The sequence below is a fragment of the Zeugodacus cucurbitae genome, chromosome 2, assembly GCF_028554725.1.
Source record: "Zeugodacus cucurbitae isolate PBARC_wt_2022May chromosome 2, idZeuCucr1.2, whole genome shotgun sequence".
Taxonomy (NCBI): domain Eukaryota; kingdom Metazoa; phylum Arthropoda; class Insecta; order Diptera; family Tephritidae; genus Zeugodacus; species Zeugodacus cucurbitae.
Genome location: NC_071667.1, coordinates 56959557 through 56981271, shown reverse-complemented (window position 1 = coordinate 56981271; position 21715 = coordinate 56959557). Strand labels below are relative to the sequence as shown.

The 21715-nt window shown below is 38.9% G+C and overlaps 4 protein-coding genes across 4 annotated transcripts; all 4 read right to left on the bottom strand.

Moving 5' to 3' along the window:
* Positions 1-399: 399 nt before the first annotated feature.
* LOC105209528 (transmembrane protein 135) lies at positions 400-4393 on the bottom strand. Its single transcript, XM_029038517.2, has 6 exons — positions 4136-4393; positions 3921-4051; positions 3718-3844; positions 1164-1595; positions 760-1094; positions 400-528 (listed from the first exon to the last, which is right to left on the bottom strand). Exons 1-6 carry the CDS (start codon positions 4286-4288, stop codon positions 459-461), a joined length of 1248 nt encoding a protein of 415 aa, XP_028894350.2. The 5' UTR covers positions 4289-4393; the 3' UTR covers positions 400-458.
* A 1900-nt stretch (positions 4394-6293) lies between these two features.
* On the bottom strand, positions 6294-12278 carry LOC105209529 (uncharacterized). The gene is made up of 6 exons (XM_011179949.3): positions 12025-12278; positions 11816-11946; positions 11621-11747; positions 10464-10895; positions 10060-10394; positions 6294-6464 (listed from the first exon to the last, which is right to left on the bottom strand). Exons 1-6 carry the CDS (start codon positions 12175-12177, stop codon positions 6395-6397), a joined length of 1248 nt encoding a protein of 415 aa, XP_011178251.1. The 5' UTR covers positions 12178-12278; the 3' UTR covers positions 6294-6394.
* A 342-nt stretch (positions 12279-12620) lies between these two features.
* On the bottom strand, positions 12621-20056 carry LOC105209524 (heat shock 70 kDa protein cognate 2). The gene is made up of 3 exons (XM_011179943.3): positions 19256-20056; positions 13174-14655; positions 12621-13020 (listed from the first exon to the last, which is right to left on the bottom strand). The coding sequence occupies exons 1-3, from the start codon at positions 19427-19429 to the stop codon at positions 12757-12759; spliced, it is 1920 nt and encodes a 639-aa protein (XP_011178245.1). The 5' UTR covers positions 19430-20056; the 3' UTR covers positions 12621-12756.
* A 109-nt stretch (positions 20057-20165) lies between these two features.
* LOC105209521 (small lysine-rich protein 1) lies at positions 20166-21713 on the bottom strand. Its single transcript, XM_011179940.3, has 2 exons — positions 21492-21713; positions 20166-20461 (listed from the first exon to the last, which is right to left on the bottom strand). Exons 1-2 carry the CDS (start codon positions 21675-21677, stop codon positions 20393-20395), a joined length of 255 nt encoding a protein of 84 aa, XP_011178242.1. The 5' UTR covers positions 21678-21713; the 3' UTR covers positions 20166-20392.
* Between the last annotated feature and the right edge of the window lie 2 nt (positions 21714-21715).

Genomic DNA, 21715 nt, shown 5'->3' with positions numbered 1-21715 from the left:
TTTTAAGTAATTATAATTACTATTAATGTTGTAAGCGTTCGCATTAAAATTGTACGAAATCGACTTAAGCTATTATTCCTTAGCTCATGCGTTATATTACATACCAAGTTGGCTGTAATTAATCAAAAGATAATTTTATAGTCTTTTCGCACAGCCACATTAATTTAATACATGAAGATTATAATTGAGAAATCAGTTTTTGCATTTCGCACAGCCGGCTACTCGATTAACGATCGCTTAATTTAGTAAATGTGTCACTTTAATCAAGTAAAAGCCGATTAATTGATCAATTAACTCATGTGCGACAAGGTTATTACTCCAAATACTTCACACCGTAGAAATACTTACAAACTAAACAAATTCACTTCTTGAGAACAGTAAATTGTGAACAAAAAAATGTTTTAACTTACATTATTTTTTATTTTTATTTTTATTTTTTCAATTTTATTCAATTATGTCTATAAAGCGGGGGGACATTGCGCCAAATGTTGTTCGATTTTTCCAAAGCTTGCTTGCACGAATTTCACACTGCAATAAAGTGGATAATAAATTAACAATTTAAGCAAAACAACTATTGACCGATATATACAGTTGACCGGAAAGTCAAAATATCCCTCCATTGGGGATAATGAAGATGCAATGATCCGATATTTCATTTACTTAAACTAAAACATGGTTGGGGAAATATATTCCGCATAAAATGAATTCGATTGTGGAACATATGAAAGGCAATCATAGGAATTGAGTATGTATACTTACTAGTTATTTGTGAGACCATTTATGACTAAACCACCGAGCTTGTTGGTATAATGTTTGCGAATGGCATGAGTATGCACCAAGTATGCGAGCGCAGCTGGATAAAGTATCAGAGTGCAGGGCAGCCGTTGGACCCACTCAAAGGTTCCGCCATAACGTTCGGCGCTCAAGTAAGTCGTCAATTCTTTCCAGCAAATTTGTACACCGAGAATCAAAGCATAGCAGAGCAGTGTTAATTTTGGAAAAAATATGAAAGATGAGCCACTCAGAAATGCCGCCGCGGCGTGTTTGAGCTGTGAGTCACCACCGAAATTGCGATTAAAGTAACAGTGCAGAAGCTGTAAATATTAACAACTCAAATTAAATGAAATTTTCGATTTATGAAGCAGAAAGCGTTAAAGACCTACCCTATATATGGCGACATACGAGGTGAGCAGTGCGGCCGAGCGTATTTTGAAAGTTTTCAATTTGACCCAGAGTTTTGCCGTGAACCCGTTGACATCGGCTGGCACATTGGCCAGCAGCATTTTGATGGCGTCCAAAGCTAGTCCAGTTATCATGAAATTTCGTATGCCTTGCAGCGCATATTGTTTGCAGGATTTGATTTTGTGGCCGCAAGTACTGTTGCACGTTCCATTGTCGCCATTCGCTTCCTGATCCACTGTAGCTGCATTTTGAGGCGTCGGTTCCATCAACCAAAAACCGTTGAATGCTTTCCTCCGCTTGACATCCAATATTAAGGCACTAAAACACATAAACATAAATGTGCGCAGCAATGAAGAGTTAGCGATCAATTTCGCGAGCACCGTCTTCTTTTGTATAATCAAACTTTCGAGCGTCTGTTGAGTTGGTTAGTTGCAGCGAACCGGTAGGTGGTGTAAGTAATAAATGTAAAAATCGTAGCAAAACAGAAAAAAAAGAACAAAATCGAATTAATCGGGGAATATATGGACCGATTTCTTACATTATTCGCATCAAACCGCATTGGGTCTAAGTTACATGTTCACTTGTTGGCAAAAATATATACGGACGGAAATCATTACCCGATATGAGTTCAAAAAATAACGGGAATTTTCGCAATTTTTTAAATATGTATATATTCACTATTTTGCAATAATGTTGTCGCCTTCAAAATAGTCCCCAATCGAGGTTATGCACTTATGCTAGCGCTTCTACCAAATTGTCTACCAAAAATGGGTGAAATTTGTACCTTTCACTTGAGGGTTGAATATGAAATGAGAGCACTGAATAAAAATAGCATTTTATTTAATTAAATGTTGGTATTGTTGACGCATAGCAGCTTGGTAAACAAACAAAAACAAATTCATTATATCCGCCTCTGTTTTACATACTTATTTATATACAGATCTCAGCTTTGCTTTGGATAATTCCACAGTGTTTGTACGCCTTAGTAATTGAATCAGTCCTTAATTAATGCTGATTTAAGGAATTCATTGTTTAACAAGTAAGGGAGGGTAATGTTCGGGTGGAACCGCACATTTTATACTCCCGCAATTCACTTTCTGGTATTGGTATAAGTTTAGTGTAATAGTGGTTAGGGAAGGTCTATACGTAGGGAACTGTATTCGTACATATTCGATATAAAGTTCACTACAATAACGAAAGTCATTATTTATAGTATATTTTATCGTTGTCGGGCTGTTGTAATTCGTGAACCGATTTCACATATTTTCCTCACAAAAGTACACTATATTTAGGATTAGATTCACTTAATTTTGTTAAGATATCTTACATATTGACTGATATATGCCATATAAAGCCCAGCGGACATTTAAAAATCCTTATAACAGCTTTATGGGGGATAGACAGTACCTCACCTCATTCAACACATTTTGGCTCAGAGATATAGCGTTAACAGGATGTTCTCATTAAAATGCCACATATTTTCATCGATATTTTCAGTAAAAAGTAGTATTAACACTTAAATTTGATTGGGGCCTTGAAAAGTTATAATTCGATTTTTAGATATTTTCGATATCTTGTTTTTTGATTAAAATTTTTTAAAGTGCAATAATCATTTGGATTATAAAATTATATTATATGGAAAGTAGGCGTGGTCCATTCATCATCTTCGGCGCACGCCCTGCATTCCGCCGATTCTACTATGCCAAGTCTCTACAGGTGGCCTCTTAGAGGTAGGTGTCCCGTGATGACAGCTTAATTCTCTTTTGCTTGACGTAGTAAGTTGTTTTTTGGTCTGCCCAGTGTCAACACTACCCCATAGTAGCTTTGTGGTGCGACTCGTGTTGCACATGTTCCTGAAAGGTCTGGGCAGTTTAAGGGAACTGTGTCCCAGCTTCTCCTGAGCGAGCCAACTCATCTGCCTTTCCGTTTCCTTCTATACTTATATAACCGGGTACGCAGATAATACTAACTGAGTTTTTTCCCGCTAGTCTATTAATTGCTTCTTTGAGTGGAGTAGTTCCTGAGATGTGATTTTTGTTCCATAAGTGGGCGGCGCCACGCCTAGTATCCATGTTTTATAACAATATGAGTGTAGCTCTTTTGTAACTGTTTTACTATACAAATTAGTAGTTTTCAATACGAGTATAACATGTGTAAGAGGTGTGGGTGTGATCAAGGGAAATGTTACCAGCGAGGGTAATACAAAAACCTATTAGGTACGGGTCAAGCCAACTTTTTTAAAATTTTGAAACCTCAGAAGCCCTTTCATTTGCAATACCGACCCACTCATGGTGGCAAGTAACAAAGCTCAGTTTTTACTCAAGTTATCTCTTCCACAGACAGGCGGACCGACTGACAGTCAACCAGATTTGAACTAGACGATACGAGATCACTTCCTTATCGTGATCACTTAGGATGTATATAACTATCTAAATTGTTTACTTTTAATTGTTATAAACAACCGTTAAGTGAACAAAATCATTAAACTCTGTGCATGTGTGCGAGAGTATAAAAACCAAAAACAATTATACTTACACACTGAAAGATGGTGATGGCGAACAGGCGATGAACTCGTGGACTTGGAACGATGTATTGACCAAAGCTGCCTACGAATGTGGGCAGCAATAAGGTGCTTAAATAGGTGAATTTTCCAAATATGTGTCTGCAAGGCAATTCAAAATAATATTTAATAACGATGCTCTAGATTTGCATGTGTGTGTGTCTTTTGTGAAACTAACCGCGAAATACAAATCGAAACTATTACAGACCAACCGATAGCCGTGCCAGTCATCACTGCCTCGACATAATATTGCAGCGTCGCTAGCAGGACCTTCTTGTTCAACGAACGTATACGCAGCAGTAAGGGCAGCTGAATAAAACAACAACAACAAAGTTGAACAAAAGTCTATTGAAAGACAAGCCTTCACCATTCACTTTCAAAACATGCACTTACACCAATAATAGGCGCGAAATATTTCATATTCGATAGTAGAAATTTATATGTGATGAGTAGCGAATTGGTTTTACAGCTGTACTTGTGAAAAAAGTTTGTACATTTCACGTCGTTTTCAATCAAATATTCAAACAATTTACTCATGGCCGCCATGTTGCAGTGTCGAAAATCTGTCGTGCTCACTAAAGAATTATTTTCACAAAAGAAATTGAACTTGCGCGCACCAGCTTTTAATTAGAACTAATTCGAAATTAAAGTAGTGACCGTCAATTTAATGAATTTATTTCTGTTTTGATTTCCTTACTTTCAAGCCTTGCATTTGCATTTGTTTTATTCTATTAAAGTATTATAAGTATGCGCATTTGTAATCGTTAAATGACTTGCACTCGGTACACTACGTCATTACGAATCGATCGATTCCAACAAAAACAAATCAAATTCCTAACCGAATCGAAATATACACTATTTATAAACTGTAGAGGCGGTAAATCATCTCTGCATAATGAAGATATACTAAGTACGAGTATATGTGAGGTCCAGTAGAAATATCTAGTTGAAAGAAATGTTGTAGTTTTTTTTCCAATAGATGGTTTCAGTAATCTATATCTCGCTTTGTAGAACTATCTTTTCTTCTTCTTCTTCTTGACTGGCGTAGACACCGCTTACGCGGTTATAGCCGAGTCCACAACAGCGCGTCACGCATCTCTCCTTTTGACAGTTTGGCGCCAATTGTTTATACCAAGTGAAGACAGGTCCTTCTCCACCTGGTCCTTCCATCGGAGTGGAGGCCTCCCTCTTCCTCGGCTTCCACCAACGAGTACTGCATCGAACTTTCAGAGCTGGAGCACTTTCGTCCATTCGAACATGTCCTAGCCAGCGTAGAACTGTCTCTATCTGTATAAAATACTTGACAGTTTTGTGATTGCTTAACTCAGTATTGTTTAAGCTAGTGTCCGACGATTCCAAATTGTTGGCCGATGCTGGTGCTTATTTTTTTTGCTGATACTGGCCGATGCCGATGCCAAGGCCGATTAATCGGTCGAATTCTAGTTTAAGCACGCATCAAAACTCGCCATACTCGCCCCTTTTTCTTCCATATAAATCTTGAAACCAGTTGGTTGAAAATGTGAATATGTAGTGTTTTTTGTCTTGATACTGTAATAGCCAATCAGGCCTAATTTTGTGCCGTCGATACAGTTCCGCTAATTTTGATGTCATTTCTGAAGCGGATGGTTACTGGCGTTGAAAAGTCAGGCACTTACGACATCATCAAGCGAAAACACTCATAGTCAAATGGGGCTGAACTACCGCAAACGGCGACCAAGCCAGGATTAAGAGTTAGGATAGCTAAGCATTTGTTAGGATTCATCTACTATGAGCTGTTTTATTACAACCGAACTCTTAATTAGGACCTATCATTTCAATAATTATACCAGATTCAGTGTTGCCAACAGGTGTTACCTTGGACTGAGTAAGCAACTGAAAAGTAAAGCACTCTCTCGACGAACAAAGACTAAACTCTACAAGTCCCTAAACATTCCCGTCCTGCTATGACAACGACAAATGAGTATGCGTTAAGAGTTTTCGAGAGAAAGGTTTTGCGGAGACGACTTTCCGCCTTGGCCACTACGAATAGCGCATTCTGTAGAACAATGAGCTGTACGAGCTATATGGTAATATAGACGTAGTTCAGTGAATCAGCTCTCCAGAATCAAGAAACCACACCAGCTCTGAGAGTAAACGATGCTGTACTCGCTGGGGGAATCAGAGGGAGATGAAAGCCTCCACTACGCTGAAAAGACCATATGGGCCTGGCTGCACTTGATATGACCAATTGGCGCCAAATTGCGAATATAAAAACCGAATGGAGCGCTGTTGTTAACTCGGCAGGAAGTAATCGCCTAGAAGCCTGCTTTGGCTGATAGAAGAAGAAATGTGTTCGGTCAGTACAACACCACAACACACGTGTTGTTAGTGACTCGCCAGAATCTTCAGTAGCTTAGTTGGGAGGTTCTTCTAATGCATCCACCATCCACTAGCACCAAGTGATTATTACATTTTACAACATGTATTCATAAAGTTCAAAGTTCAAAGTAATAATAATGCAAAGTAATGATATTTTTTCCATGCCCTGTGAAAGCTGATCAAAATCAGTAAATTCAGTAAAATTTGAAAACATTTATTTTAACCATGAATTTGGTGTATATTTGTTTAAAGTAGTATATTAAATGTCAATTTTACAATTTCATTCAATTATGCCTACAAAGTAGGTGTACATTGCGCCATAAGTTGCTCTATTCTCTCAACGTTTGCATGTACGAATTTCACACTGGAATAGAATGGAAAACAAATTAAAATTATTATCAAACCACAAATATCATGTCTAGTTCCTACTTTTTAAACTTCTGGGTAATTATCTGCATTGATGTATGATATATCTACTATAAGTGATTTGGGAATCTCATTCAAAATGACATTATATTTTCATATGGGTTATTATCATTGAGTTATGTAGTATAAATAACTAAACTAAATAGTGACTATTGTCTTTCAGACAGTATAATTTATTAGAGTGGTAATAGTTCTATTATGCCCCAACTGCAATACAAACCTCCTTAGGGTGCTAATGTTTATAAATATATCCTGATTCTAATACTCCTATATATAATCAGGATGACGAGACGAGTTTAAATGACCCGTTAGAGTAGCTGTAAGTCTGAAGGCGAGCTAAAGTGAGAAGGCGAAGCCCGCTTATGCGGTTGTGCGTAGGGCTTGGGACCCACCACATAAAAACGAAGTTCCAATGAAAAATCTACGAAAGCCTCGGATGAGACACCCCCCTTTTGATGACGACCCCTGCAAACGTTTTAAGGATAATGATATAAGGACATGCACCTGGAATGTCCGGACCCTTAATTGGGAAGGTGCCTCTGCCCAGCTGGTTGATGTCCTCATACGACTCAAGGTTGAGTCAGGGTGGGTAAAGACGAAACATCGCCAAACGGCCTGAGGCTGTTCGACTTCGCTGGGGCCCGAAATATGGTCGTCTGTAGTACCAGATTCCAGCATAAGAAAAAACATCAAGCTACTTGGCTTGTGATAGACGGAAGACATGTCTCCTGTGTTTTAGACGTGCGTACGCTCCGAGGACCAAATATAGACTCGGACCATTATCTGGTCGCAGCGAAGATACGCACCCGCCTCTGTGCAGCAAAGAATGCCCGTCAACAAACACAAGGAAGGTTCGACGTCGAAAATCTGCAATCGCAACAGACAGCCACGAAATACTCTACTCGACTTGCACTCCTGCTCTCTGAGAGCACTCATCAGCATCTCGGTATAAAGGAACTGTGGAACGGCATCTCAAACTCACTGAGTACCGCTGCAGCCGAAACAATTGGTTTTCGGCAACGACAAAAAACAAGCTGGTACGATGAGGAGTGCCGTCTCGCAGCGGAGAGAAAACAGACTGCCTACCTCGCAACGTTGCAAACGACCACAACACGTGCGGGATGGGATAGATACCGAGAGCTGAAGAGGGAAGCGAGACGCATCTGCAGACAAAAAAAGAAAGTGGCCGAAATGCGTGAGTACGAAGAGCTTGAGAAGCTGGCAGACAGAGGGAATGCTCGAAAATTTTATGAAAAAATTAAGCGACTAACTGAAGGTTTCAAGACCGGAGCACACTCCTGTAGGACCCCCAGCGGTGATCTAGTGGTTGATGACCAGAGTATACTGTGTTTGTGGAGGGAACACTTCTCCAGCCTGCTGAATGGCAGTGAAAGTACAACACCAGGAGATGGCGAACCCGATTCCCCAATCGACGACGATGGAACAGATGTTCCATTGCCCGACCGTGAAGAAATTAGAATAGCAATTACCCGCTTGAAGAACAACAAGGCGGCGGGGGCCGATGGATTGCCGGTCGAGCTATTCAAATACGGCGGCGAAGAGCTGATAAGGTGCATGCATCAGCTTCTTTGCGAAATATGGTCGGAAGAAAGCATGCCCGACGATTGGAATCTCAGTGTACTCTGCCCAATCCACAAAAAGGGAAACCCCACAATCTGCGCCAACTACCGTGGGATCAGCCCTTCTAAATATCGCATACAAGGTTCTATCGAGCGTACTGTGTGAAAGACTAAAGCCCACCGTCAACAAACTGATCGGACCTTATCAGTGTGGCTTTAGACCTGGAATATCGACAACTGACCAGATATTCACCATGCGCCAAATTTTGGAGAAGACCCGTGAAAAGAGGATCGACACACACCACCTTTTTGTCGATTTTAAAGCTGCTTTCGACAGCACGAAAGGGAGCTGCCTTTACGCCGCGATGTCTGAATCTGGTATCCCCGCAAAACTAATACGGCTGTGTAAGTTGACGTTGAGCAACACCAAAAGCTCCGTCATGATTGGGAAGGACCTCTCCGAGCCGTTCGATACTAAACGAGGTTTCAGACAAGGTGACTCTCTATCCTGATGACTTCTCTATCCAACTTCTTTAACCTGATGACAAGACGAAATATCTCCTGTCATCAAGCAAACAGTCGGCGCATTCGCGTCTTGGCTCCCACGTCACTGTTGACAGTCATAACTTCGAGGTCGTAGATAATTTCGTATACCTGGGAACCAGCATCAACAACACGAACAATGTCAGCCTCGAAATCCAGGCAATTGAACAGTAAAGTCCTCTCTCGACGAACCAAAATCAAGCTCTACAAGTCGCTTATCATTCCCGTCCTGCTTCACGGTGCAGAAGCTTGGACGATGTCAACATCAGATGAAACGACACTAGGAGTTTTCGAGAGGAAAATTTTGCGCAAGATTTATGGTCCTCAGAACATTGACAACGGCGAATATCGCAGACGATGGAACGATGAGCTGTACGAGTTATACGACGACATTGACATAGTTCAGCGAATAAAAAGACAGCGGCTACGCTGGCTAGGTCACGTTGTCCGAATGGACGAAAACACTCCAGCCCTGAAAGTGTACCCGCCGGAGGAAGGGGAAGGCCTCCACTCCGTTGGAGGGACCAGGTGGAGAGCGACCTGGTTACACTTGGGATCTCCAACTGGCGCCGAACTGCGAAGGAGAGAGAGAGGTGGCGCACTATCGTCGATTCGGCTATAACCGGCTAAACGGTTGCAACGCCAATCACATACATACACACATACATATTATATCTTGTAAACTACTAAAGCTATATAAACCAAACTTTCTGCAGTCACTTTTCTTATTTTGGGACGGTTCACAACCAAGCCTACTTCCCATATAGCTCAATTTAGCATTCCATCTAATTATTTCACTTTATAGTATATACATTAGGAACCTATGATAATAGCAGAATAGCGATATCACTTGTGGAAAAATTGCTGAGATCGGACTATAACTTTTCAAGTACCCTGATATCGAACATGAAGAACGCAGTGCATGAGGGTAATTTTTCACCGAAAATATCGGTAAATCTCTCAGATATTTTAATGTAACTCAGAAGGAATCTTTTTCTTCTAATAGTGTGTCTCTGTACCAAAAATGGTTAAATGGTGGTGTGTAGTGAAATTGGTTCAGGAATTACCTTAGCCCTCATGTACTATTTGTGATGTTTTTCGTTATTCTATGGACTTTATGCCGAATATATGGGTCAAATTGTGCTATCGTAAAAAATGTCGTCAATAAATTGAGAGAGTATAAAATGTTCGGTTATATCCGAACTTAGCACTTCCTTACTTCTTACCCAAGTTATCGTTTTTATGAACGCACATTCGAACGGAAAAATATTTAAGAACTCGTCTCGTCAATCCGACTCTTTATCTATCTCGATTTGTTTTAACTATATGAAACCGTGGATTAAGAACCGTATAAGAAATAAAGTCTACGCAATAATCATAAACCCAAACATTTCTCGAAACTCTACTTACTAGTTATTTGTGATGCCGTCTACGACAATGCCACCAAGATTGCTGGCATGACGTTTGCGTAAGGCATAGGTATGCACCAAGTATGCGACCGCAGCTGGATAAATTATCTGTCTGCAAGGCAGGCGTTGGATCCACTCAAAGGATCCGCCAAAACGCTCGGCGCTCAAGTAAGTCGTCAATTCTTTCCAGCTAATTTGTACACCGAGGATCAAAGCATAGCAGAGTAGCGTCAGTTTTGGGAAGAATATGAAGCATGAGCCACTCAGAAAGGCCGCCGCGCCGTGCTTGAGCTGTGAGTCACCACCGAAATTGCGATTAAAGTAACAGTGCAGAAGCTGTAAATATTAACAACTCAAATTAAATGAAATTTTCGATTTATGAAGCAGAAAGCGTTAAAGACCTACCCTGTATATGGCGACATACGAGGTGAGCAGTGCGGCCGAGCGTATTTTGAAAGTTTTCAATTTGACCCAGAGTTTCGCTGTGAATCCGTTGACATTGGCTGGCACATTGGCCATCAGCATTTTGATGGCGTCCAAAGCTAGTCCAGTCATCATGAAATTTCGTATGCCTTGCAGTGCATATTGTTTGCAGGATTTGCTTTTGTGACCGCAAGTACTGTTGCACGTTCCATTGTCGCCATTCGCTTCCTGATCCACTGTTGTTGCATTTTGAGGCGTCGGTTCCATTAACCAAAAACCGTTGAATGCTTTCCTTCGCTTGGCATTCAATATCAAGGCACTACAACACATAAACATAAATGTGCGCAGCAATGACGAGTTAGCGATCAATCTCATGAGCACATTCCTCTTTTGAATAATCAAAGTTTCGAGCGTCTGATGAGATGAAGAGATACAGTTTTTTATATTATAAAACACTTTCATTAGAAATCAATAGTTACTATGCGATCTCGTTAACTTCTGATAGGTCATGGGTTCACTTGTTTTTTTTTTTGTTTTTACATTATACAAACGAATACTTATATTCGCCAGATTAAGTCTGACTGGAGGCACATAGCGATATTTTTAATTTTTACGAAATTCAATATATGCGAGAAAATTCAACAGGAAGGAAACCATTAACTATGTATTGATATGCGAACTAGACTAAGATCTGGATTGATTTCATTAATATTTAACGCTGAAACAAATTGTGGCCAAGAAAATAGGCCTCTTATTTTCATTTATTTAGATATTACAATCAATATATTGACTTAAAAACTATCTACCAAAAATTTGTGAATTTTGTACGTTTCCCTCGAGGCTACTGCATATATGAGTATTGTCTGCCAATAATTTTTATAATTTTATTCCGTTGATGTGTTCCACGAACACTAATATAACAGAATAATTGCATAACATTACTTAACATTTTATTAAACAAACAAAAACATTTTCAATATACCCGTCTCTGTTTCACATACCTATTTATATATCAAGGTTTTACTCTGGATAATACTACAACTACTACTTAGTAATTGAATCAGTACTTAATTAATGCTGATTTAAGGAATTCGCTGATTTAAAACAAAAAATAAAAACAAAAAAACAATTATACTTACACACTGAAAGATCGTGGTGGCAAACAGTCGATGAACTCGTGGACTAGGTACAACGTATTTGCCAAAGCTGCCTATGAAAGTTGGCAGCAAAACGGTGCTCAAAATGGTGAATTTTCCAAATAAATGTCTGTAAGGCAATTTGAAAAATGTTACTAGTGTTCTTGTAGATGCTCAGGTGTCTTTCGTGAAACCAACCGCATAGTACAAATCGTGATCATTATCGACCAGCCGGTAGCCGTACCGCCCACAACTGCTTCGACATAATATTGCAGCGTCGATTGCAGGACCTTCTTATTTAGCGAACGTATACGCAGCAGCAAGGGCAGCTGAATAAAAAAAATTTGAAAAGTTTAACTTTCTGGAAAGACAAGCCTTCAGCATTCACTTTCAAAACCTGCACTTACACCAATAATAGGCGCGAAATATTTCATATTCGACAGTAGAAATCCATATGTGTTGTGTAGCGCATTCATTTTACAGCTGTTCGTGTGAAACACGTCGGCACACTTTAAGTCGTTCTCAATCACATACTCAAACAATTTACTCATGGCCACCATGTTGCAGTGTCGAAAATTTGTCGAGCTCAGTAAAGAATTATTTTCACAAAAGAAATAGAACTTGCGCGCACCAGCGTGTGTTTAGAACTAATTCGAAATTAAAGTTGTGACCGTCAATTTAATGAATTCCTTTATGTTTTGCTTTCCACCCATTTCTAAGCCCTGTATTTGCATTTGTTTTATTCTATACTTAGTTTAGTACGCGCATTTGTAATCGTCGCTTGAACCTGCGCTGGGTACACTACGTCATTATAAATGCTCGATTCAAACAATAACAAGAAAATCAAATCAAATTCTAAATCGAATGTAAATATACACTATGCACGAGCCTAAGAGACGCTAAGTAATCTGGTTGTAATGAAGTTATATGTATATAGAAGACATTAGTATTATATATATAATTACTTACGTACATTCGCTATATAGCATTTTAACAGTAAAAATAAATTTATTATATTGTATATCGTATATATATAATTGTCCAATTTAGAAAATATAGGAATAAATAATGCAAATTAAAAGTGAAATTAAAATTATGCGTGTAATTTAGTATGAGAATGGCGTTAAATTATTGCTAAATTAATCGACTTCCTCGACAGTCGGTCCGCCGGCGCGTCCGCCTTGTGCTCCTTTTGCCGCACCTGCATCACCACTGCCAGCACCTCCATGCATCTTCGCCATTACTGGACCACAAACGCGTTGACACTCCTTGAGATGATCGTCGAACTCGTCCTTTTCGGCGAGTGTATTGGCATCCAGCCAAGACATTTCCGAAGTGCATTTATCACGTACCGTTGTCTTGTCGGCGTCTGTCAGACGTCCAGCGGGTGCATCTTCAATGGCCTGCAAACAAAAAAAAATTAAAACAAATTTATAATCTAGCATTAACGGTAAACAGTATCAAACACACAAAAAATTTGGCACAAGAGGTCTCATGACCATAGCTAGTTAAGTGAAACTTGGACACATCACATGTTATGTTAGTACTTCACCCACCTGCTTGCAGCTGAAGATGTAACTCTCCAAAGCATTCCTCGACTGTATGCGCTCCTTCTGTTTCTCATCCTCATCCTTATAACGTTCGGCGTCCGATAACATACGATCGATTTCGGCCTTGGATAGACGTCCCTTATCATTGGTGATGGTAATCTTCTCAGATTTACCGGTGCTGTTATCCTTAGCGGATACATGCAATATGCCATCGGCATTCAGATCAAAGGTGACCTCGATTTTGGGTACACCACGTGGTGCTGGTGGTATGCCAGTCAAATTGAAAGTACCCAAAAGATTGTTGTCCTTGGTCATGGCGCGTTCACCTTCGTACACTTGAATGGTGACAGCATTCTGGTTGTCACTGTATGTTGTGAAGGTTTGTTGTTGTTTGCATGGAATGCGTGCATTGCGTTCAATTAGTTTGGTCATCACACCACCGGCAGTTTCGATACCCAACGAAAGTGGGGTGACATCAACCAGTAGCACATCCTGAATTTGTGAACTACCCACACCGGTGAGAATGGCAGCTTGCACGGCGGCACCATAAGCCACAGCCTCATCGGGATTGATGGACAAGTTCAGCTGTTTGCCGCCAAAGAAGTCCTGCAACATCTTTTGTATTTTCGGAATGCGTGTAGAACCGCCCACCAGTACGACATCGTGTATGGCCGCCTTGTCCATTTTGGCGTCATTCAACGCACGCTCAACTGGTTGCAGAGTCGAACGGAACAAGTCCATATTCAGCTCTTCGAAACGTGCGCGACTGATCTTCGAATAGAAGTCAATACCCTCATGCAAGGCATCGATTTCAATAGAAGCCTCTGTGCTGCTGGACAGCGTACGCTTGGCGCGCTCACAGGCGGTGCGCAGACGTCGCAAAGCGCGTACATTGCTGGACAAATCGCGTTTGTGCTTGCGTTTGAATTCCTCAACAAAGTGATTGACCAATCGATTGTCGAAATCTTCACCACCCAAATGTGTATCACCCGCTGTCGATTTGACCTCAAAGAGTGAGCCCTCATCGATGGACAATATGGAGACATCAAAAGTACCACCACCCAAATCAAAGATCAGCACATTCTTTTCACCTTTCAAATTCTTATCCAAACCATAGGCCAAAGCAGCGGCGGTGGGCTCGTTTATGATGCGCAACACATTGAGACCGGCAATTGAACCGGCATCTTTGGTGGCCTGACGTTGGCTGTCGTTAAAGTAGGCGGGTACTGTAATAACGGCATCGGTAACCTTGCCACCCAGATAAACTTCGGCGATTTCACGCATCTTAGTCAACACCATTGAGCTAACTTCCTCTGGTGCGAAACGTTTCACTTCGCCTTTGAACTCGATCTCGATTTTAGGCTTGCCACAGTCGTTGACCACCTTGAAGGGCCAATGTTTCATGTCCTCCTGTATTTTTGTATCATCGAAGCGACGACCGATCAGACGCTTGGCATCGAATACTGTATTTTTGGCGTTCATAGCGACCTAAATGGCAGAAATGTGTAAAAAATTAGTATTATTATTAGTTACTCGTAGTAATATGAATTTAGTATAGAATAGATAATTGAGGAGATTTTTATAAACGTATACATATTTTCAACAATATGTGGTATTTAGAAACGAAACAAAAGAAAGTTATAGAAGGAAAGTGGTCCAAAAGTGTACAATATTTTATCTTTAAAGTTCGTTCAGCACTTGATTTGAAAAATGGTGGCGGACATATGCGATTCTATGAAGATCAATATATTATGTAGTCGGGGTAATAGTAGTGTATTGTGTAGTAGGGTCTTTCTTATGCAAAAGTTGCCATCTGATTGTAGTGAATAGCTTTAAGGGGTTAGGGGTAGTCAGGATTTTCAAAAAATCATTTTTTTTTTGCATTTTCGTTACGTGTAATATCTTAAAAATATTCTCTAAAAATTGATGTTGATCCGATAATAACTTTTCGAGTTATTCGACAAATAACAAAGATCGCTCGGGCGCTCCATCACACTGGTGTGAAACTTTAAATGCGTTTTTCTCAAAACTATGTTTTTTGAACAGGTGACAACTGTAACCCTTTAACCGTTCAGTAGATTTTAATGAAATTAATAGAATACATAATAAACTCAGGCCTGATCGAAGGATTTTTTCTTTAATTTCGATTTTTCAAAACCAATTAACTGTTGATTTTTTCCCGAAAATCTAAAAAAAAAATTCCTGAGGCCGCCATTTTGTTAATTAAAAAAAACCTTAGATCAGGCCCAGGATTATCTATTTATAAAACTAATTTTTTTATCCGATTGATTTTAGATGAATCTCCAAGGACTTATGATTGTCACCGCAAGGAGCTTTTTTTGAAACTGGGTCAACACAGACAGCTATAACTTTGGAAATTATATTTTTTTTTTTCAAATTTTCGTGTCCTTAAGTCAAAATAATAATCAAATCATAGTCAAAATTATAATAATGCCATATTATTACTTTTGTAAAATAGCACGAGTTAATAGGAAAAAAATACTGACAATTCTAATTTTTTCGTGTCTCTGACTACCCCTAACCCCTTAAATGGCTTGTCGAAGACCCACCGACATAAGTTGTTGTCATAGAGAGTTTCAATGCCATGAACAAATCGTCATGCCTCAAACTGTTAGATTGATACAACTTTGGGATTAGGGACCACCTAAAAGAGGCGAACTTGTCTTCAATAAGACAATACGAAGTCACCCATAGAAATTTTCAATTAAAACTATTTTGGACATAATAAAGGATCTAGTTCGTTTTTTGTTTGTCACACCATTTCATTCATTGTGAGGTTGAATATTTTTCAAAACAACCGTTTTAAATATTTTATGCACATATATCCATTGTTTTCCTACAAATATATATAGCAACCCCTGTAAGTGAAAAAAATTCAAAATAAATTTACAAAAACATAATTTTAAAATCTTCGCATCTATAAGATTCTATAACAATTTAAAGAAATAATCGCTAAATTATGTTTTCATTTCCTTTTCATTGCTAAAAATAGCCAACATTTATAAACATTTTTCGAAAATAAACATAAAAGCAACGTTTCATTGCAGCCAATGCTATTTTTGAAACAAAACAACATGGAAACACACATCCTCTACACTGGCCGTGCCACCAAACCAGAATGTTCCACGCGACGTGACTTATAAGATATTTATTTATATTTTATTTATTTATATGTAGCTTTGTATACATATATAATGGAGAAATAATCTAAATGATGCCACAACTCGCGTACACCCACACGATCACCAAAAATTTCACACCATTCCCACATTATGTCGCTATGACTTGGTCAACATTGGTAATTGGGTTAAAAAAAGGAAAAATTATATACAGTACATATCTTCATACATATACATATGTATGTACATATATACAAAACATAGCATCGAACATATACACGACATGCATGACGAATGCTTTCACATTTATGGCCACTGAACAGGTGTCGACGACTTATGTCATGTAGATATATCGAAATGGTAGTAAATGTCGGAGAGTGGATCAGTCAGATCCATATAAAGGCATTACGAGCGATTGGGTGCTTGTCTGCGGCGTTCATTACGTATATTTGCTATTGTAAAAATAATGAGTGACGGCACCTAAACCGACATAAATGTATGTACGAGTCGGTATGCACAAACATACTAATACACCTTTTCACCTACTACAAACAGATATATTTATGAGTATGCGAGTATGCTGTCTAACATGTCGCTTCATCAAATTTGGCTTACAGCTTCTGGGCGCTGACAAGTGTATGTGCCATAATTTAATAAGAATTCCAATGAGATTACAAGCCAACGGCGACACGGGCGCACGTTGCAATTCCCAACACTGTGTTTTGCCCGTAAAGTGTAGGGTCAAGAAAAACATCGTCGCAAATATTGCATTTTTGGTTGTGCTTCGTTGAAATGTCAACTGCGATATTTATGGTGACAGCTTGTCGAAGCGCGATATTATGCTAACGCATTGTTTTTTGTGTGCGTTTTTTGACAGTTTGCATTTATACCAATTTATGAAATCATAAATTACTCGTACACATTTGGTGTGAAAACTAATAAAATTTTACAAATTGACAATTAACATGCGTTTTTGGCTGGCGAAACGCGAAAGAACAAGTGCGAAATATATACTTCACCGATTTTGTTGTAATTTTTTGTAGAACTTGTTAGACAATTGTACTAGATCACTAAGTTGCAGCATGAAGATTACGGGTATTCAGGCCTAACATGTTGATATGATTATTGGATGATTTAAATTCAGTGAAAATGAATTAATATTCGGCATTTTTTACCGAACGTGTCGCTTTGTTATCTGTAGAATCAAATCTGCCTTAGAGACAGGGAAGATCCATTTATAAAATAAGAAGAGGAATGATGTTCCCTGGATCTTATTGAGAATGTATGATTCCCAGATAAATTAATACGAGCGTCTCTGAAATGAATGAAATTGATCAATTACTATAACACAGACCAACACTCAATTTGCTTCTTTGAATTTATCAACTGATTCTAGTTAATTTGGGTGCGCTGAATTCAAATCTGTAATCAGTTTGTCTCTATCAGCTCTAGGTTTCATGATATAGCTTTTTTATACCCTCCACTTAACTTAAGACCTGAAAAAATAAAAAAAGTACAAACAAAATCAAGAACGATAAGACAAAGTTTATGACACGTCGAAATGTCGAAACAGTTTTCGACAAACTCTTTTGTTCCTTCTCTACGTTCAGAACATCAAATTTCATAATAAGTAGGGAGACCAAGCTGTCGAACTCATTATATCTATCGGCCCTTGCTGCAGACGGACCATGGTTACTCTGGTTTTTATAGCCACATCAACTCGACGCCGTTTATGACACGATAACTAGAGTATGCCGTTGAGCTCTTATATGCCTCATTCAATACAACTCGATGTCCTTGCATAGACTTCCGTTCACTCCCTAAAATACACGAGGTATACCCACAGTCACAGAACCGGTGGATTAACTACCAAAATATTACTTTTTATAAATCAGCTCTGACCAACACTGTAGAAAGCGAACCAACGAACCAATATACAATATATAATATTTCTCAAATTAATATATTTTGTAATATCTGGTTTATCTCCGCACCACACGGTAGCAATCTAGCACTGCAAAACTGAGAATCATAATTTGGATCTCTTTATTTCAACCTCAGCAGTTTTGAACCTTGCACCTGCTCTTAGAATAATGATGAAAGGTATGGCATCTAGAACTGCTTATGTAAGAACATTAAGCCGGCTTGGCTTAACGCGTTCACAACACCATTTATATATAAAGCCGAGAGTAACTGACTTTAAATCATATTAAAGTAGTTAAATGATGTTATTTGCCGAAGGCTTGCTCGAAAAAAAAGTAATCAATCCTTTTCTCTAAGTTAAAGAGAGTATCATTTGTGGTAACACTGTCCAAAAGCCTAGTAATTGTCTTTTCATAGATTAAAGGGAGATTTATGAGAACAAATATCAGTCATATCTTTTTCGATCATGGTTGAGCCTGCTGCCATTTTGTGTGCCTTAAGTTTAATTAAAATTCAATTATTCGTTCGAACGGCAAATTCGTTGTTTCAAAATAGGCAACAGTAACGGCGTTCTTTAGAGGTCTGGCAACAGGAAAAAGTTATTGAGAGACCGGTTCGGACAGTAGAGAGAAATATCTTTTCAACCATTCGTCTGAATATATCAACACTCAGTACAATTCATAGTCTTTCATTGACCCCATATCTATGTCAGTCTCTCGAACTAATTGTCCGAGAAGTTTGAAAATTACAATATATTTGAAGATCAGCTCAAACTACTAAGCATAAGTCTTAATCTTAAATGTTTCATTCTCTCATATAAACAACACGAACTTTTCAGTTTTTAATTCTCACAATTTCTTCAATGACTTTCAAATGTCCTCTCTTCACTAAAACAAAAATATTCTTATATTTTCACTGCCATTTCAAACCAGCAAAGCCTTTGGAAAATGGTTGCCTAATACTATTTATCTCCTTATTTAGCATTCTGCATTCAATTATGTGTGTGTGTGTGTGTGTGTACGCACCTGATTCTTGGCCGCATCGCCGATCAAACGTTCCGTATCGTTGAACGCAACATAACTGGGTGTGGTGCGATTGCCCTGATCGTTGGCGATGATTTCGACTTTGTTGTTCTGCCAAACGCCCACACAGGAGTAGGTGGTGCCCAAATCAATACCGATTGCTGGTGCCTTAACCATATTTTTCGCTTAATATCTCAAATGCACTAAAAATAAATGCAATGCAATGCTTATCTCTTCTTCTTCTATTTTATTTTATATTATCTGTATTGCACTCGGCACTTTCTCCGGCAGTGTTCTTTGACTGTTTGTGAAAAAATTGAATATGAAATGCTCGCTTTCAAACGCGCCGGCAAACTGTTGGCTTTTCTTGCCGCCACACTCGATTTTATGCTTTCGCGCTTCTATTGCTGTATTTTTCAAATTTGCCGAATATTTGTGATTTTTTTTTGGCTTTTCGTAACGACGACGTAGTAGCGCGATCTCGCCGAGTACACGAATCTCTGTGCGCATGCGCTTGTGCACGATTTGTGAAAAGTTTTGTTTACGTTTGGAAGTTGTTTTGAACGAAAGTGAATGTTGTGCTGCTTCGGCTGTACTGCGTTGCTGGTGGTCGTAATTGTAGTAGTAGTGGTTAAGATGCTTTCGGCCAATTGTTTGTGGAAAACTTCTCAACAAATAATAGTGTTGTTGCAAATGTTAATTTAGTTCTGTTTTTGTGGCAAAGAAATTCTTCTAGAACAGTGCTTTTGAATTTTGTTTATTAGATTCCCGATATCAAAATGTAAATGAGCATATTGATGACTTTTCTGGCATAAAAATAGAATTTCATTTGATTTTTGTTTTTCGCTTTTTATTATTGAGTGGGCGGTGTGGGAGCATTTTGCGTCGGCAGACAGCAAGCGGCTGTCGGTGCTTTAGTTTGTAGACATTGTATGTACAACAACAAATACAACATTTGTGCGTATATATGTACATACATATATCTTTATTTGTATGTCTATATGTATGTATCTTCGCCGTTAAATCATAACATTTAAGTATAGTGGCTTACGAGTTTAAATTAATAAAATTTAATAATAAAATAAAAATATTTTTAGATTTATTTCAATTTTAGATCGCTAAAAATATATCATTTAGTATTCAGCGTTTTCCCTTCTTCTTCTTCTTTTGTCCATCGGGCCAAGCGAAGCCGCGTGTCTTAAGTAAATCCTAAAATAAAATTAGTTTTAATAGCAGCCAAGTATTCTTCCTAATAAACGATGTATAAATTAAATTTATATTTATAAGGGGTTTTTCAATAGGTACGCTACAAAAGTAGGCCGATAGGGACAGTAAACGACGCCATATTTCATTTCGACATTTGTCTTTAGTAAGGTTTGCCATTTCATTATGGAAAGATATACGATCCAACAATTTACTACCGAAATTCGGAGTCAGTGGCCTCAACTTTAAGAGCTCTACGTCCACTTTATCGTCGTCATAATCGCCAAAATCAAATTGAGGCAAGAACTGAAGCCACTGGCCCACCAGAATCGTCATATGTTCGTAAATTGCGCTGAGCAACAACTTGAAGATGATCCGGATTTTCATCGAAAAATCATCTTCAGCGATGAGGTTCCTTTCTGGCTGAATGGCTTCGTCAATTAGCAAAATATGCGTTATTGGTCAGGCAGCAATCCACACGTACTCCATGAGTCACCATTGCATCCCGAAAAATTACGGTTTGTTGTGGTTTATGGGCCGGCGGGGTTATTCGGCCATACTTCTTCCGTGATGATCAAGACCGTCACGTTACTGTCAGTGGGAATCGCTACCGCTCAATGATAACCGAATATGGACTTGAACAATAACTGTTTCCAACAGGGCCGCACCACAGGCCACACAGCGAATATCGTAATCGATTTATTGAAACCAAGTTTGGTGAAAGTGTTATCTCACGAAATGGCCCAGTCAAATGATCGCTTCGGCCGTGCGATTTGACGCCGTTAGACTATTTCCTGTGGGGCTACGTCAAGTCTATGCCAAACTGTCGAAAATTGAGTTCAACGTCTGGACTTCTGCAAGCGTGCCCGTGGTGGCCGAGTTCCATACATAATGGCATCGAATGTACTTTCACAGAAATAAAGAATTTCACTGATATCCCAAACCGTTTTTGTTTCATTTAAAATTTTAAATTTTCTGTAGCGCTCTTATTGAAAAACCCTTTTTGTATGTATGTATTTAATAACATTTCGTTTACCTGCACATTATGACACACATAGTAGGCATTCTCCATCGCTACATCATTGAAGATGTCACAACCCAGCGATTTGCTGCTGCTGCCCTTCTTCTTACCATCTTTTTTCTTCTCCCCCTCCTCGCCGTTACCATTAGTACTGGAAGAGGAATCTTTGCTATTACGCTTCTTCTTGCCCTTTCCACCCATTTACGGATTAAATTTATAATAATTCCAGAAGAGAAATA

Bases quoted from the DNA above. Each gene is read 5' to 3' on its own strand.
- LOC105209528 (XM_029038517.2), bottom strand. From the start codon at position 4,288: ATGGCGGCCATGAGTAAATTGTTTGAATATTTGATTGAAAACGACGTG. The intron at 1,596-3,717 runs GTAAGTATAATT...CCAACTCAACAG, and splicing joins CCATCACCATCTTTCAGTGT to ACGCTCGAAAGTTTGATTAT. The intron at 529-759 runs GTAAGTATACAT...ACTTTATTGCAG, and splicing joins AATGGTCTCACAAATAACTA to TGTGAAATTCGTGCAAGCAA.
- LOC105209529 (XM_011179949.3), bottom strand. From the start codon at position 12,177: ATGGTGGCCATGAGTAAATTGTTTGAGTATGTGATTGAGAACGACTTA. The intron at 11,947-12,024 runs GTAAGTGCAGGT...TTTTTTATTCAG, and splicing joins ATTTCGCGCCTATTATTGGT to CTGCCCTTGCTGCTGCGTAT. The intron at 10,896-11,620 runs GTAAGTATAATT...TCATCTCATCAG, and splicing joins CCACCACGATCTTTCAGTGT to ACGCTCGAAACTTTGATTAT.
- LOC105209524 (XM_011179943.3), bottom strand. From the start codon at position 19,429: ATGGTTAAGGCACCAGCAATCGGTATTGATTTGGGCACCACCTACTCC. The intron at 14,656-19,255 runs GTGCGTACACAC...TCTGCCATTTAG, and splicing joins GCGATGCGGCCAAGAATCAG to GTCGCTATGAACGCCAAAAA. The intron at 13,021-13,173 runs GTGGGTGAAGTA...TTTTGTTTGCAG, and splicing joins ACATCTTCAGCTGCAAGCAG to GCCATTGAAGATGCACCCGC.
- LOC105209521 (XM_011179940.3), bottom strand. From the start codon at position 21,677: ATGGGTGGAAAGGGCAAGAAGAAGCGTAATAGCAAAGATTCCTCTTCC. The intron at 20,462-21,491 runs GTAAACGAAATG...ATTTTATTTTAG, and splicing joins ATGTGTGTCATAATGTGCAG to GATTTACTTAAGACACGCGG.